This window comes from Coregonus lavaretus (assembly GCF_964263955.1).
Source record: "Coregonus lavaretus genome assembly, chromosome: 35".
Taxonomy (NCBI): Eukaryota; Metazoa; Chordata; class Actinopteri; order Salmoniformes; family Salmonidae; genus Coregonus; species Coregonus lavaretus.
Genome location: NC_140022.1, coordinates 10,351,814 through 10,369,739, shown reverse-complemented (window position 1 = coordinate 10,369,739; position 17,926 = coordinate 10,351,814). Strand labels below are relative to the sequence as shown.

The 17,926-nt window shown below is 41.3% G+C and overlaps 1 protein-coding gene across 1 annotated transcript in view; it reads left to right on the top strand.

Annotated features, from left to right (window-relative positions):
- Window positions 1-15,946, top strand: part of LOC311109868 (uncharacterized protein) — a 309,567-nt gene extending 293,621 nt beyond the window's left edge. The window contains exons 19-23 of the mRNA XM_084152882.1: window positions 12,416-12,442; window positions 14,341-14,394; window positions 14,604-14,720; window positions 14,948-15,037; window positions 15,196-15,946. Coding sequence (XP_084009008.1) covers window positions 12,416-12,442; window positions 14,341-14,394; window positions 14,604-14,720; window positions 14,948-15,033 — 284 coding nt within the window. The 3' untranslated portion in view covers window positions 15,034-15,037; window positions 15,196-15,946. The remainder of the gene's footprint in view (window positions 1-12,415; window positions 12,443-14,340; window positions 14,395-14,603; window positions 14,721-14,947; window positions 15,038-15,195) is intronic.
- The last annotated feature ends 1,980 nt before the right edge of the window (window positions 15,947-17,926 follow it).

The following is a 17,926-nucleotide window of genomic DNA, read 5'->3' as shown; positions in this document are numbered from 1 at the left end:
GTAGGGTATTTCTTTATTTCTTTATTTTTTCAAACAATGTATAAGGGAGTTGTACTCCAGTCTAGTTGGTGGCGGTAATGCAACATTTACTGGATGCCAACCGCCGTTAAAACTCATAGAAGAAGAAGGAGGCGCCAAAGAGTAGTACCAGAGATATTTATAACTAAGATAGACCACATCCTGTCGTTGCCAACGGGAACAAATGAGAAGAAGAAGACAAACCATCAGTGGAGTGTAAAATGGAAACCCATTTAACTTGTATTTTTCCTTCGGTACATGGGAATTTAACGGCAAAAGTAATTTTTATGTGGACTACGTCATTAGGCACAAAGTCTTTTTGTTGGAAAAAATCTCTCTACTGGGAAAATGTGCATATTGTTTTATGCAGATGTTAGAATATTTGCATGAAATCTGTCGCAAACTGGATGGAAACCTAGCTGGTGATATAATAGTGGACAGCCTCTGAGGCAGGGTGTACCCAAAGATTTTCATCTGTGGTGTAGTCTAGATCAGTTTCCACTCAAGTGCCGATGGTGAGGGGGAAAATACTGGCAAAGTGGGCAGACTACATAGGCCTTGATACTCCCAGCAAGCAGAATTCTAGACATAAAAAGTAAAGGTTGATAATAATGTCTATTTCAATGCCAATAGGGTTAAGACTACATATTTATACCCTAACCATAATGTGTTACCCTGGATACATTGATACTCTTTTACATGTATGAAATGTCTGCTTTTCCAGATGATCTTTATCATAAAGTGGGAGGTGAGGTCTTGTTGAAACCAGACAAGTCCACAGTGCCTGGCCCCATCACAAGCATCCTATGGAAGCATGGGAAGAACAAGGTGGCAGAGTGGGACAAGGATTTTGTTGGTCTGGACATCTATGCTGCCTTCAAAAAGCGCACAACCCTGGACCAGACTACTGGAGAGCTGAGAATCAGAGGCTTGACGAAAACAGACAGTGGAATTTATTCTGTGGAGTTCAACAGCAAACTGCTTGACAAGACATATAAACTATCTGTTATCAGTAAGTGTTTCTCTCTCTGTGTGTGTGTGTGTGTGTGTGTATATATATACATGTGTGTATGTGTGTGTGTGGTCTTGTAGAAACAGCAGGTTATTCAGTGCCTCACAAACATTTCCCCAAATTATTCCTGTTTCTTTCCTCTATTTACAGAGGAAGTCCCCAAACCCACAATCACTTATTCCTGTAACACCAACAAAACCTCCTGCACTCTGACCTGTGAGGGCAACACCACTGATGCTGAACCCATCACCTACAACTGGAAAGTGGGAGAGGGGGCGTGGGAGGTCTTAGTCAAAAATCATACTGTCTCTAAGAGCGACACTGGCAATTCAAACAGCGGTTCCAAGTACTTATGCAAGATGAAGAACTCTGCTGGGGAAGGGGAAGTCAGCGAGCCAGTTGGAGAGGTGTTTGGCCCAGGTGAGTGGACACTCATAAGTATGCTACAGTCTTATGTATTGATATGTCAGCACTGGCGGCTCCTGAAAAAATTCTCAGGAGGGGCAATTTTTCTGATGATTTAGGTGACCTACACACATTTAAAAAAAGATATGTCCAGCAACAACATGAAGACAGGGGCAGCATATAAGTCAATACCAGAAGCATTTATTGACTGATCTCAAAAGTGTTGGCTTACCAGGGTTGGTGGAGCCCTCAGTTTCATCTTTGCCTCGCAAAGCTAACTCAAACACTCCGCAAAACTTCACACACTGGATTAGCCGGCTGAGGATGTGGCGGTTCTTGCTAATGTCGTAGTAAATATATTTGTTATAGTGAATATGGAATATGATATGTTGAGTAAAATGTTGTGCTAAGATCTATTTAGGTCAGGAGCTGGTTATAAGTTCTGTTCCTATCCAATAACAATGGACAAAAGGGTCCTATCTTGTCAGCCTTGTCAGCAGGTGGCCAAGGACAACACCCACGCCATAGGCCTCTCAGTTCTTCCAACTCACGAGTTCTTGCTCTGAGGACACACACACACACAAACACACACATCATCACTGTTAAACACACACACACACACACATCATCACTGTTAAACACACACACACACACACACAAAAATCCCCTCTCTTAGGCTGAACATTTGAAGACAGAGAACCCGACTCAGAGCCAATTTAACAGTGACAGTAGCCTGGAGGTGACCTCGCCCAACTCATCAGGACCAATCAGAAGATCAGAACTACTAGATTGAACCTACTTCATTTATTGCATAAAATGTCTGCACACAATGTTTCGGGGCTCTCTTCAGATAATAATAATAATAATAATAATATGCCATTTAGCAGACGCTTTTATCCAAAGCGACTTACAGTCATGCGTGCATACATTTTTGTGTATGGGTGGTCCCGGGGATCGAACCCACTACCTTGGCGTTACAAGCACCATGCTCTACCAGCTGAGCTACAGAAAGTGGATACTCATGGATGCGCATTGCAATTGTAAAATGTCAACACAATTGGAGACACCACGTCATTTTTGGAGACATGTTATTGACAGTAAACTATTGTAGATGCGACTGCTAACTAAATAAAACATGTTAGCTGGCTAGCTAATCATCTTAGCTAAATGTGGGGCAAACAATTCAGTTATTTACCGTTAATTTGAGGGATTGGGGTGAAAGAAATCGAGTTACATAGTGATACTTTACGATATACTGTATTGACAATATCGCAATATTTTAGCGCTAGTTGGCTGTACCTGCACCAAAACACCATTATTGTTCCTTCATAGCTTGTTCTCAATCTTTTCACATTGGGAGCCAATTAGTTTTCAGCACTTTTATTTCCATGACTGATCAAAACTCGTTCTCATGGCTTTCTGATCCCTCTGCAACAGACATATGGTGCGCAATAAAATCACAGTATCGAATCGCAATATGTATAGAATCATGAGACTCGCAATGCTGATGCATATATCTTATCGTGAGGTTCCTGGCAATTCCCAGCCCAAGTTCATTTGCCACAACAAATCTCTTCGCTAGCAAACGCGATGTCTTCTCCAAAACGACAATGTGTCTCCAGCAATGTTTACTTTTTTGACGTTCTATGGCATCTCCACTTTCCAAGCATATATGACCACATGTAATATTTTGGTAAGTGATGCAAATAGTGAACTATGTAGGGCCAGGATGTAAAATATATGTAGCTGCAGCAATTTCTCTTATCTGATATGGTAAGTAATGGGGCTTAATTTATAGCTCCCTAAGAGTTTGACGAACGGGTCCGTGAACGCGATTCCAGATATATTTACCTCTGAATAAACTGCCTTTATTACACCATATCCACATCCAGTAAACTTGTGATTATCAACACTAACCTCATCGTTGTGGCGGCGGACAGCTAGCCTGTATCCCTCGTCATCCAGTTGAGTGAGTGGCAATGTCTTTTTTCGTTCGTACCAATTTTTGGAAAATCCTCGGGTGTAGGACTTTCCGCCTTTAGTAGAAACCTGTTGAATTATTAAATTTGGTCTGGGAGGTCCTAATTGTTTCGTTGCCAATTTATCTTAATTTGTTCGCCGACAAAAAGGAACTTCTTTCAAAGACACAATCGAGTTGGACTGAAGCCTAGCCATTTTGATAGTAGTAGTGAATTGATTGAGGCTGCTACCTGGTCTTTTCTTAGTTACGTTCATTCGTGGTTACGTTATGTATGACGAAAGCGCGTAAGTGCAAGCCCACAGACACCCATAGAGAATGTATTGAAAGCTTTGAAATGTGAAACAAATAGATTTTACATGACAGGCTATGAGAGACTTCTGGGCGATTTTCAACCTGACTGAAATCGCCCAAAAAACGGGCGGGGCCATTTGAAGCACGACTTTAGCCTGATTTGACATTTAGTGGCTGGCAGATCAGACGTGAACACTGATAACTGCTGTTGCCGTGATATAATTTTTTATAAATTTATTTTAAAAAATTATATATATATATATATTTTTTTATATAATTGATTAGAAAAAAAATCCCTTCCTTTTCCTGTTTGGCAGTGCGTCGCCCATATCGCCCTATTGAACAAGCCGTCCCTGTATGAGAGACTTCTGGGCGATTTTCAACCTGACTGAAATCGCCCAAAAAACGGGCGGGGCCATTTGAAGCACGACTTTAGCCTGATTTGACATTTAGTGGCTGGCAGATCAGACGTGAACACTGATAACTGCTGTTGCCGTGATATAATTTTTTATAAATGTATTTAAAAAAATTATATATATATATATTTTTTTTTATATAATTGATTAGAAAAAAAATCCCTTCCTTTTCCCGTTTGGCAGTGCGTCGCCCATATCGCCCTATTGAACAAGCCGTCCCTGTATGTCAGTAACACTGCTAATGTTGTAGGACATTTTGAATGATGGGCTATGTTGAAAACAGACAGTGGGGTTTATTCTGTGGAGTTCAATTGCAAAGTGCTTGAGACGATATATACATTATGTTATAAGTAATTTTGTTCTTTCTGTCTGTCTGTGTGCCTCTATATTAAATAGCAGATTATGCAGTGCCTCACAAGCATTTTTCCCTGCTTTGTCTCTCTCTCCTGGATTTACAGAGGCAGTCCCCAAACCCACAATCACTTCTTCCTGTAACCCAGATAAAACCTCCTGCACTCTGACCTGTGAAGGCGACACCACTGATGCTGAACCCGTCACCTACAGCTGGAAAGTGGGAGAGGGGACGTGGGAGGTCTTAGGAAAACATCTGGTTGTCTCTAAAAGCGACACTGGCAAATCAACCAATAGTTACAAGTACTTCTGCAAGATGAAGAACTCTGCTGGGGAAGGGGAAGCCAGTGAGCCAATTGGAGAGGTGTTTGGCCCAGGTGAGTGGACACTCTTAAGTATGCTACAGTCTTATGTATTGATATGTCAGTAACACTGCTAGTGTTGTAGGACATTTTGAATGCTGCACTATGTTGAATACCTGATCAACTCCTGTCAAACTCCTGTTTTATTTCAGAGCCTTCTGAAGTTGGTGTTGTTGCTGGTGTTGTCGTTACCATATTAGTACTTGTCGCCATCATAATAGGTAAGAACAGCACCTCTATAGTAACAGAGCACTGTACATGTACATAGTTCTGAAGCACAGATTGACATAACAGCAGCAACAACAGTGAGCTATACCCCCTGAAGGGGATACCTGTTCTACCTGTATTTACAGTAGTGTTCAGGCTACTGCTACAGACAAGACAGGGGGTTAGATGCACCACCTGCCGTAGGGCACAGTCTTCATAATGTGTCACAGTGAGGCACCAATTTGGACCTCGCACAGTATGGATTAGCCTAATCTGAATTAATTAATTAATCAGCAAAAAGGACCGTAATCAATTTGTGGTAACCTAAAAATATGTTTAGCGTACAATAGATATTAGATGTGAAATCGCTGGCTATGTTATTTTACAGGGGTGCAGGTACTGTATGCAAGTTGTTTATTGGTGCTCTCAGAAATTGTTTCTTATTGCAGCTTAAGCATGTAATTGTGGGTAAATTCAATAGCTGACATAATATTAATGCAGACCTGTAATTAAGAAGACACCATTTTGTATACATCTGGCCCTTTATTGCACACTGTGTTAACAAACCTCCAAACGAGCTTCAATGCCATACAGCACTCCTTCCGTAGCCTCCAACAGCTCTTAAACGCTAGTAAAACTAAATGCATGCTCTTCAAACGAACGCTGCTTGCACCCGCCCGCTCGACTAGAATCACTACTCTCGGCGGGTCTGACTTAGAATATGTGGACAACTACAAATACCTAGGTGTCTGGTTAGACCGTAAACTCTCCTTCCAGACTCATATTAAGCATCTCCAATCCAAAGTTAAATCTAGAATCGGCTTCCTATTTCGCAACAAAGGCTCCTTCACTCATGCTGCCAAACATGCCCTCGTAAAACTGACTATCCTACCGATCCTTGACTTCAGCGATATCATTTACAAAATAGCCTCCAACACTCTACTCAGCAAATTGGATGTAGTCTATCACAGTGCCATCCGTTTTGTCACCAAAGCCCCATATACTACCCACCATTGTGACCTGTACGCTCTCGTTGGCTGGCCCTCAGTACATATTTGGCGCCAAACCCACTGGCTCCAGGTCATCTATAAATCACTGCTAGGCAAATCCCAGCCTTATCTTAGCTCATTGATCACCATAGCAACACCCACCCGTAGTATGTGCTCCAGTAGGTAAATCTCACTGGTCATCCCCAAAGCCAACACCTCCTTTGGTAGCCATTCCTTCCAGTTCTCTGCTGCCAATGACTGGAACAAACTGCAAAAATCTCTGAAGCTGGAGACTCTTATCTCCCTCACTAACTTTAAGCATCAGTTGTCAGAGCAGCTTACCGATCACTGCACCTGTACACAGCCCATCTGTAATTAGCCCACCCAACTACCTCATCCCCATATTGTTATTTATTTTGCTCATTTGCACCCCAGTATCTCTATTTGCACATCATCTTCTGCACATCTATCATTCCAGTGTTAATACTAAATTGTAATTATTTTGCACAATGGCCTATTTATTGCCTTACCTCCATAACTTACCACATTTGCACACACTGTATATAGATTTTCTATTGTGTAATTGACTGTACGTTGTGTTTATCCCATATGTAACTCTGTGTTGTTGTTGTTTTTATCGCACTGCTTTGCTTTATCTTAGCCAGGTCGCAGTTGTAAATGAGAACTTGTTCTCAACTGGCTTACCTGGTTAAATAAAGGTGAAATAAAATAAAATAAAAAAGTCATAAAATATTTGTATTTTTACTCCCCAGTTTGGTTGGTGTGGAGGAAGAAAAAAAATGGTAGGATGATTCTCTGTCTCTTCCTGTTTCAACTATTCATACTCACTGATTCACCAAAATGTTACACAATGTGAATTTCATTTGAATGAAAGTGTCTTGATAATGTCTTAAATTTGTGTGTCTCTTTTTCATCTCAGGATATCCCCAAGACACCTGGATTGCCTTTTTGAGCAGGTTTTGTGGTGGAATGTTTGGTAAGTTTTACCCTAACTTGACTGATCCATATTCAACCTGCTAACTGGCTCCCCACAGTAATACAAACACAACATTATTATTATTCATGCACTGCACCATATACACATACAGTACTTCCATGCACTGCACACATGCTTCCTCACAGCACAGGACAGGAGTGTTGTTTTTGTCCCATCCCAGAAATCCAGAAATCTGTTTTAATTGAATTAGGGCCCTTACTAAGTAACAGGTATCCCCTATTGTGTGTGTTTGTGTGAGAGAAAGCGAGAGTGTGAGTGCACAGCAGTAATCCCACAACCCAGAATAAGTTTTCTTATATGCAAATTTAAAGGGCAAAGACATCTTAAATTCAAGGAACTTCTTCTACTCTGTTTGCTGTAAACACATGTTGATGGATGGTGTGACTTTACAGGGGATGCAGTCAACAATCAGAATTCTATTGCCCCGGATACTGTTTATCACACTGTTGGGGATGATCAGGTTGCCAACCGTGGAGTTTCAGGGGTTCTCTCTGGGGTTGCCATGGATACAGTTTATAGCACTGTAGGGGAGAAGACACCTAGAGATTACTCCATGAATCAGAATAATAACAATCAGCCCACTAACACAGGTGTTAACACTAACACACCTTTTACATGGTACTTCTATGGGGCCCTTTTGACAATGCAGATATGTGGAGATGTTGCCAGAAATGTGTTACTCACATTATTTGTGGTAGCATTTATTTGAAGAACATGTTTTAGTGACATCTACATACAGTATGAGAAGGTAATTACTAATGTGAGTTTAAAGTTAGCAGTGTGTGGACTAGCCTATATAAAATTTGTATGATGCAGTTGGAATCTGCAAGGGAAATGTGCTTTAAATGATGTACGTGTGATGAGTATTTGAAATAACCTGTTTGGTTTTGGTTTCTCTTCACATCTATGCATTTGTGCACTGTCAAAATGTCTCCAATAGAGGTAACATTGTGGATAAAGATTCTGTCACCACCACCCCTTGCTAGTTTATATGTTCCAAAAGCCAATTATTTAATGTGCTTCAGTGTGAGTCTTCTGCTTTATTTGATCTGCTCCATGGTTGTCAATCAGGACATTTTGAGTTCTGAGAACTGTTACCATGTTGTTTTGTTTGATATGACTGTTGCTGGTTTAGAAATGTGGCTTGTTTCAGAACTTCTCAAGACCTTTGCAGGTTTTGTGTCTTTAAGAGCTTGTGGTTAAAGCGTTCATCTACTGCAGGGGTAGACAACCCTGGTCCTGGAGGACCGCAGGCACTTCATGTTTTTGATTTAACCGACCTGGAAGACCAGGTGTGTTGAATTTAGGCAATCACTGAACTGATCAATTAGCTCAGTTGGTCTGGTGTGGTGCCTTGTTGGAAGAAAATCCTGCAGTACCTCCAGCACTCCAGGAACAGGGTTGCCTATCCCTGACCTATTGTATGTTACAAATCAAAAAGTCAGGGTACAGGGGGTGGCTTGGGTCTAAAATGATTTTGTGAGCCTTGCGGTGGGCCCTGACCTTAAAGATCTCATCCAGGCCTGTCTGTTTGACTCCAAGTACCTTGCTTGCTGTGGTGATAATCCTTCTCAGCATATTTCTCTGGCTGACAGTGACATTGCCAAACCAACAAACAATACAAAAAGTTAAAATAATCTCAATGAAAGATTTGTAAACAGAGTCAGTATAGTACAGCCAACATTAAAAGATCCCAGCTTTTTGAGAAAGTACAGTCTCTGTTGACTCTTTTTGTAGATCAGGTCTGTACATTTATTCCACTGAAGCTTATTGTCCAAGAGGACACACAGATATTTGTATTCCTCTACAATCTCTATGTTTTGACCTCTTATAGATGTTGCAGAGGTAGGTGTTGTACGCTTCCTGAAGTCTATGCACATCTCTTTGGTCTTGTTGGTATTGAGGACCAAGTGTGATTGGTCACACCACTCACAAAGTCATTTAGGATGGTGTTCCTCATCATCAGACTGATCAAGGCAGTGTCATCAGCGAACTTAATGAGGTGTCTGTCAGGATGGGAACAGGGACAACTATTAGTGTACAAGATGTACAGGAGTGGGGACAAAACACATCTCTGAGGAGAGCCTGTGTTGGTGGTGCATATGTCTGACATGTGGGGATCTACTCTGACCCGCTGTGACCTCTGGCTCAGGAAGACCAACAGCCACAAAACCAGCCCCCTATCTAAGGAGAAGTCCCTAATGAGTCTCTGTGCCAGAATGTAAGGCTGGATTGTGTTGAAGGCAGAATAAAAGTCAACAGAACCGTGACATGGGATTTGGCGCCCTCTAGATGTCTATAGACCATGTTGAGGAGAGTAAGAACGGCATCATCAACTCCTCTGCTGGGCTGATAGGCAAACTGAAACGGGTCGAGGAGCTTCTGGGTGGCACTGAGAATATGACTTCTCACAATTTTCTCAAAGCATTTCATTACTAAGGATGTCAAGGCGACAGGGCGGTGGTCATTTGGCACAGAGGGATTAGATGCTTTAGGAATGTGTGTAATTATTGAGTTTTTCCACAATACTGGCATGTGTTGCTGGTAGAGCGAGGATTGCTAAATGTCTGTAAAAACACCAGTCAATGGTTCAGCACAGTGCTTTAACACGTCCAGTTATTTTGTCGGGGCCTGGGCTTTTGTGTGCGTTAAATCCCCTGAACAACTTTACAACATCAGCTTGTTTAACAACAACCCTCTCAAACATTTGTAATGATGCTTCCATTTGTTTTACCTCCGACACAAAGTCGTCAGATTCAAATCTTGAAGGAAACATTCAGTTCATTAGCCATGGTCTGGCCCTCATGTCTCCCAAGGTCAGCATTGGTTAGCCATGTTCTGGCCCTCATGTCTCCCAAGGTCAGCATTTGTTAGCCATGTTCTGGCCCTCATGTCTCCCAAGGTCAGCATTGGTTAGCCATGTTCTGGCCTTCATGTCTCCCAAGGTCAGCATTGGTTAGCCATGTTCTGGCCCTCATGTCTCCCAAGGTCAGCATTGGTTTTTACCCTGCCTATTTGGGAGGCACTAGCCATGGATTCAATCCCTTGCCAGGCCACCCTTGAGTTTCCTGAGGAGAGGGTCCTCTCCACCCTTTGCTTGTATGCCTCCTTGTCCACCAGTATCTGTCTTTTGATCTCACGTTGTCTAGCCTGTCTATTACCATCAGCATAAACTGCCTTCTTCCTATTAAGTAGTGATTTTAGATTTTTTGATACCCAAGGCTTATTGTTAGGGAAGATTTTACAGGTTTTAGTAGGCACAACTGACTCAACACAGAAGTTTACATAGTCTGAAACAACATCTGTGAGTTCATCAAGATCAGAGCTGCTATCCTCATATACCTCCCACATAGTACAGTCAAAACACCCTTGGAGATGAGTGATACTATTGTCGTTCCAGATCTGAACAGTTTTAACTGTAGGTTTCTCCCTCTCCAGGAGCCGACAGTAGGTTGGCCAGAGGTAGACAACATTGTGGTCTGATGTCCCCAGGGGAGGTCTAGTGGTGGCAGAGAAAGCATTTGGTATTGTCCCATAGCACAAATCAAGAGTCTTATTTTTCCTAGTGTGACATTTCACATACTGGTGGTATGTGCGCAGGATCTTGTGCAAAGTACAGTTGTTAAAATCCCCTAAAATAAATGTGGGTGCGTCGGGGGAGATGGATTCCAGTTTCTGTGACAGATTATAAATAATCTCTGATGCTTTTGTTATATTAGCTTTTGGTTGAATGTACACAACGGTAACAAACAATTGGGGGAACTCACGGGGCAGATAGTAGGGTCGCAGTGACACAGAAAGCAGTTCAATGTTGGGGGTACAGAGTATCTCTCTTACCAGGATCGATTTACACCACTGGTCCCTGACAAGCAGGCCACAGTGATGTTTCCCTGTGACGGTCAGATCACGGTCCGCTCTGACCAGTGTGAAGCCGGCCGGCTCCACTTCCTTGTCCGGGACTCTGTCATCCAGCCAAGTCTCAGTAAACGCCAGCAAACAGGCCTCCCAGTATTCGTGTTGGAAGCACAGATCCTCTGACAGCTCATCCGCTTTTTCCCCCTCAGTGACTGGGCATTGATCAGCAAGGTGGTGGGTAAGGGAAGTTTGGTCTTTAATTTTTAAGTCTTTGTCTGATTCCCCCGCGTTTTCCACTCGCAGACAATCAGGGATTATATGGGCCATTGGGATATCCATGGCGTTCGTGTTTGAGTTGCATTGTAGTAGGAACTCTCTGCTGTATTGGATTCCGCTGCCAGCAGCGGTTTCATCATTTAGTCCATCTGTAGCGGGTACACGATCAACAAGATCAGTCCAACACCCCACCACTGTAAAGCCATCGTTGACAGATGGTTTACAAACAAAGTGTACAAATTAAAAACATAAAAGAAGGTTACACCAAACTTCACACACACTGCGGGATGCAACAGAGCCTCGCAATCCAGGAACAGAGTTGCCTATCCCTGATCTACTGTATGTTACAAATCAAATAGTTGTATCATCATCATTAAATATTGTCACAACAAAGATGTTTGAGAATGCTAAACAGGCAAGTCATCCAGCTAATTTAAGACGTCATGAAGAAGTAGCATAGATGGTCATCTGCATATCTCAGAATATCCCGAGAACATAGATTGATTGCTATTTTATTTGAATTCTGTTGTTAATTACTTTAAGTAGGAAGTCGCTGTAAGCATACTGTGTCCATAATAAGTATATAGGTTGTATGTTGGGAGCTTTTGGGAAAGAGCACAGTTAGAAAGATATGGCATATAGAAGCAAACCGGATGGACATCATGAAAATGATCGGAGAGGTTGAGAGTAGAAGAAGTTCAGGAGCAAAAAAACTAAAAAATAATTATAATTATAATTATATATATATATATATATATATATATATATATATATATAATAGAATTATTGTAAAATTAACTCTGTCCATAAGGTGTAGATAGTAAGTATAGACCGGAAGTAGAGACCTGGGCATTGTTGTTCACTAATTTACTCCAAGTAGGGAAAGGATGGTGGGGTTGAAAAGTAATAAAGGGGAGTATATATATAAAAATATATTTAAAAAAACATGGGGGATTGGAAGTGATGCAGACAATTACATTGATAGAAGATACAATCTAACTGCAATATTAAGCTGATCCATTCCCCCCGAATATATATATATATATTTTTTTAAAGGAAGTCGCTGTTTAAGTCAATGACACTTGATGGTAAGACACAGTGGCATTCACCTGAAATTCTGCCACTTAGCATCCTTTTCATTGTCATCCAGAAGTGAACACAACAAATACTAATGTGGTCTGTGTATGAGAATGTTAAGCTCAACTTTTCTCTCTTCTCTTCTCCTCAACTAAAGGCAGTGATGGAGTCCAGCCAGAACAAGGCAAGTCATCCAGTTCATTTAAGACTGTATAAACAGAAGTAACTTATTTAAAGATGTATTATACAGCAATCACTCCTCCATTCCTGGTTGATAAAATTCTAATAGTTTACCTAATTTCATTTTATGTGAAAAAAAAAGCAGTCATTGTGTAGAGAATCATATTGTACCATCTAATCATTGTACCATCTAATCATTGTACCATCTAAACCTAAAATATATTTTCCAGAACCAAAAATATTGTATATTCAGCTGTTTGAAACTGGTGTACAAAACCAAAACGGGAAGCATAGAAATAGCACACATAGAATAGATCTACCGGTTCTTAGACTTGCTTTCAATGGGAATGAAAGATCTATAACTCACATTTCTATGTGAATTTGGTTGGGTCGCCCAAAACGTTACGTATTGTAGCTTTAAGCAGTGGTTGATGCAGTAGGAGAGAGTCTGTAGTTGATGTTTTCCTTCTGTGTGTGATTCTGCAGAGGTTACGGATCCACTAATGGCCATCACCAGAAATCTGTTTTAATTGTATTAGGTACCTTTACTCACTAATGTGTGTGTGTGAGAGAGAGCGTTCACAGCTATAATCCCACCACCCAGAATATTTCCAAGTTTTACATTTACATTTTCTCATCATAACCTTATGCAAACTTAAAGGGCAAATACCTCCTAAATTCAAGGAACCTCTTCTACTCTGTTTTCTGTAAACAATGTTGATGGATGGTGTAACTTTACACGGTACGCAGGCAACAATCAAAATTATGTTGATGATCAGGTCGCCAACCGCGGAGCTTCAGGGATTCTCTCTGGGGTTGCCATGGATACAGTTAACAGCGCTGTAGGAGAAGTCTCCTAGAGATTACTACATGAATCAGAATAATAACAATCAGCACACTAACACAGGTGTTAACACTAACACACCTTTTACATGGTACTTCTATGGGGCCATTTTGACAATGCAGATATGTGGAGATGTTGCCAGAAATGTTTCTCACATTTGTCGTGGCATTTATTTGAAGATTGTTTTTGTTGAGACATCTACATACAGTATGAGAAGGTGATGATTACTAATGTGAGTTTAAAGTTATCGGTGTGTGGGCTAGCCTATATAAAATGTGAATGATGCAGTTGGAATCTGCAAGGAAAATGTGCTTTCAATTAACTGCCGTGATGAGTATTTGAAATAACCTGTTTGGTTTTGGTTTCTCTTCAAATCTATGCATTTGTGCACTGTTAAAATGTCACCCATAGAGGTAACACTGTAGATAAAGATTCTGTCACCTCCACCCTAGTTTGTACGTTCCAAAAGCGAATTATTAAATGTGCTTCAGTGTGAGTCTTCTGCTTTATTTGATCTGCTCTATGGTTGTTAATCAGGACATTTTGAGTTCTTAGAACTGTTTCCATGTTGTTTTGTTTGATATGACTGTTGATGATTTAGAGATGTGGCTTGTTTCAGAACGTCTCAAGACCTTTGCAGGTTTTGTCGTCATAAAGCAGAAGTAGCATTAGATGTAGCATAGATGCTCATCTGCATATCTCAGAATATCACAAGATCTTAGATTGCTATTTTATTTGAATTCTGTTGTTGATGACTGTAAGCAGGAAGTCACTGTGTATGATGCTATGCCTACTGGTATCCTTTATTGTGAAGTTATTCTTGTTGTCAAAATGTGGGGTTAGTAAGTGGTAACTTGTAGGTGAGATGGTACTGCCACAGACCTTTGCTAGAATCAAGCTTTGACTATTGTTCCAAGCAGATGCAGGGTTATGCTGAAATATCAACTGTGAACAAAGTTTTCTTCTTTAAGCTCTACTAACAACAGACAATATAGGAGTCATACAACCCTTAACGGAGGAAGTTGATTTAAAGACAAACTTTGCTCTTCTGTCCTCAGGGACAGCTGGCAATAATGCCAACAGTGTTAAGCCAGTGACAAAACCTGAAGAAGGTAAGTCACAGATGGAGGTGATCGTGGTATTCCACTGGAATTCGACAATCGAATAGGTTGAGGATTGTTAGAACAAGTCGGATTTGAAAAACATATATTTTGGTGGGTGGGAGGGCTTGCACTGTCTATGAAACCACTGTTTGGGAAACACTGGTGGTTCAGTAGAAAGGTTGTAGTAAATGTTTTACCCTCTCTGTGTGTTTCCTCAGGGGGCAATGATAAGACTAAAACGGACAGCAGTGTTGGACCAGTAGGCAAGGATGAGACTAAAATGGCTGGACCAGGGGGCGACCTAAACACAGCTGAAAAAGGAGAGGTGAAAGCAGGTGTGTATGGGAAAGGGATAGTTCACCTCAAGTCCCGCTGAATAAATGGATAAATGTACAGACCTCAGTCTCAAATAGATGGGAAAGACTGGTATCATCTTAAACTGTCATAAACATTCATAACACAGCAGGAATCAGTGCCATTGTAATTACAGCATTCTTGAATCACATTAATTCTGAATGATTTAATTTCTCCAGTTGAGTTCTCCTATTGCGTTTTCTTGCAGAGGGGTCCATGCTGCTGAACGAAGACAGGGTGAAGTACCACAATGACAATGGAGAGGGGGCAGCAGAAGGGAATTCAGTATTGTAGGACGGTAAGTTGGAGTGTGATAACAATGCAGACTGTTTTCACTTCATTTCCCTTTATTGTGCAATACTTCTACCCCACTCTGGCCAACTCACTATAAGTAGACTGTTAGTCTGTTACCAACTCTTGTTCCTACTGATTTATTCCTAACTGACGTCTCTCTAGCCAGGGAACTGTGGACCAGAGGTACACAGAGGATCATGAAGACAAGAGAACCCACTGTCTCATCTGGGCTACCAGCGCTGGAGGACAATGCGCTGTAATGTCCAGAGAACATTTCTATATCAATAGACTGGTTGATGATTGGTGAAAGGGAGGTCCATTTATAAGAGTCACCTGTCCATTCACATAGTTAAGGTCAGTGTAGTTGAATGTTGTTTTGTAAATAATGTCCAAAGCTGCAGCTTCTACTCTGCATATTTCTGAGCTTCCACCTCTGTCGTCTCTTCTATTTAAGAAGAAGTGTATGTCTAGCAAGTGTGATGCACATGTCAAGATATTGGTCAAAAAGCAGAGTCATTTCACTGGGGGGGGGGGGGGGGGGGGGTCTGCATTCTTTTAATTTGCTTCTCATACTCCTACATAGTTAGTATCCTACTTTGGCAATCAGCATTTCTAATGTTATTTTTCCATGACAATTTGTATCAGACTTTTGGTAAAAAATCTATCGTTTTTGCTCATATTGACGTAATAATTTTGTACTACAGTTATTTTAACCTGTATGTAAATCTAATGTTGTGCATGTATGTATGTAATCATATCACTGTGCTGTATGTGCTGTGCAGTGGCGGCTCCTGAAAAAATTCTCAGGAGGGGCAATTTTTCTGATGATTTAGGTGACCTACACACGTGCACGAGTCCGTGCACGCGATTCCAGATATCTTTACCTCTGAATAAACTGCCTTTATTATACCATATCCACCCTGTCCAAAGTCTCTACTTGGTCTCAGTTCTCCAGTAAACTTGTGATTATCAACAGTACACAACGGTAACAAACAATTGGGGGAACTCACAGGGCAGATAGTAACCACTTAAAAGGAAGCGATTCCCAAACCTTCCATAACAAAGCCATCACCTACAGAGAGATGAACTTGGAGAAGAGTCCCCTAAGTAAGCTTGTCCTGGGCCTCTGTTCACAAACACAAACAGACCCCACACAGCCCCAGGACAACAACAACAACAACAACAACACAATTAGACCCAACCAAATCATGAGAAAACAAAAAGAGAATTACTTGACACATTGGAAAGAACAAACAAAAAAACAGAGCAAACTAGAATGCTATTTGGCCCTAAACAGAGAGTACACAGTGGCAGAATACCTGACCACTGTGACTGACCCAAACTTAAGGAAAGCTTTGACTATGTACAGACTCAGTGACCATAGCCTTGCTATTGAGAAAGGCCGCCGTAGGCAGACCTGGCTCTCAAGAGAAGACAGGCTATGTGCACACTGCCCACAAAATGAGGTGGAAACTGAGCTGCACTTCCTAACCTCCTGCCAAATGTATGACCATATTAGAGACACATATTTCCCTCAGATTACAGCGATCCACAAAGAATTCGAAAACAAACCCAATTTTGATAAACTCCCTTATCTACTGGGTGAAAAACCACAGTGTGCCATCACAGCTGCAAGATTTGTGACCTGTTGCCACAAGAAAAGGGCAACCAGTGAAGAACAAACACCATTGTAAATACAACCCATATTTATGTTTATTTATTTTCCCATTTGTACTTTAACTATTTGCACATTGTAACAACACTGTATATATACATAATATGACATTTGAAATGTCTTTATTCTTTTGAAACTTCTGAGTGTAATGTTTACTGTTAATATGTATTGTTTATTTCACTTTTGTTTACTATCTACTTCCCTTGCTTTGGCAATGTTAACACACGTTTCCCATGCCAATAAAGCCCTTAAATTGAATTGAATTGATAGTAAGGTCGCAATGACACAGAAAGCAGTTCAATGTCGGGGTACAGAGTCGCTCTCTTACCAGGATCGCGGTCCGCTCTGACCAGGGTGAAGGTGGCCGGCTCCACTTCTCTGTCCGGGACTCTGTCATCCAGCCAAGTCTTCCAGCTGTATTGGGATTCAGCTGCCAGCAGCGTTTTCATTATTTAGTCCGTTCGTAGCGGGTCGCAACAAATTAAAAACATAAAATAACGCCGCACTGCAGGTCGCAACAGAGACGCTGCTAGCCGCCATTGTCTTAGTTACGTTCAACGTTACGTCACGTATGACGAAAGCGCGTAAGTGCAAGCCCACAGACACCCATAGAGAATGTATTGAAAGCTTTGAAATGTGAAAAAAATAGATTTTACATGACAGGCTATGAGAGACTTCTGGGCGATTTTCAACTTGACTGAAATCGCCCCAAAAACGGGCGGGGCCATTTGAAGCACGACTTTAGCCTGATTTGACATTTAGTGGCTGGCAGATCAGACGTGAACACTGATAACTGCCGTTGCCGTGATATAATTGATTAGAAAAAAAATCCCTTCCTTTTCCCGTTTGGCAGTGCGTCGCCCATATCGCCCTATTGAAAAAGCCGTCCCTGGTGCTGTGTATAGTGTAGTGTGAGCAAGGCACTTAACCCTAATTGCCCCTGGAAGTCACTCTGGATAAGAGCTTCTGCTAAATGACTAAAATGTGTGTTCTGCCTCATGCCTATTGTATTGTGTGTTTGTGTCACAGGGAGGCACCAAACAGTATGGAATAACCTAATCTGAATTAATCTGCAAAAAGGACCGTAATTACTTTGTGTCACTGTCAACCAGGGACGGCTTGTTCAATAGGGCGATATGGGCGACGCACTGCCAAACGGGAAAAGGAAGGGATTTTTTTTCTAATCAATTATAAAAAAAAATAAAAAATAAAAAAAAA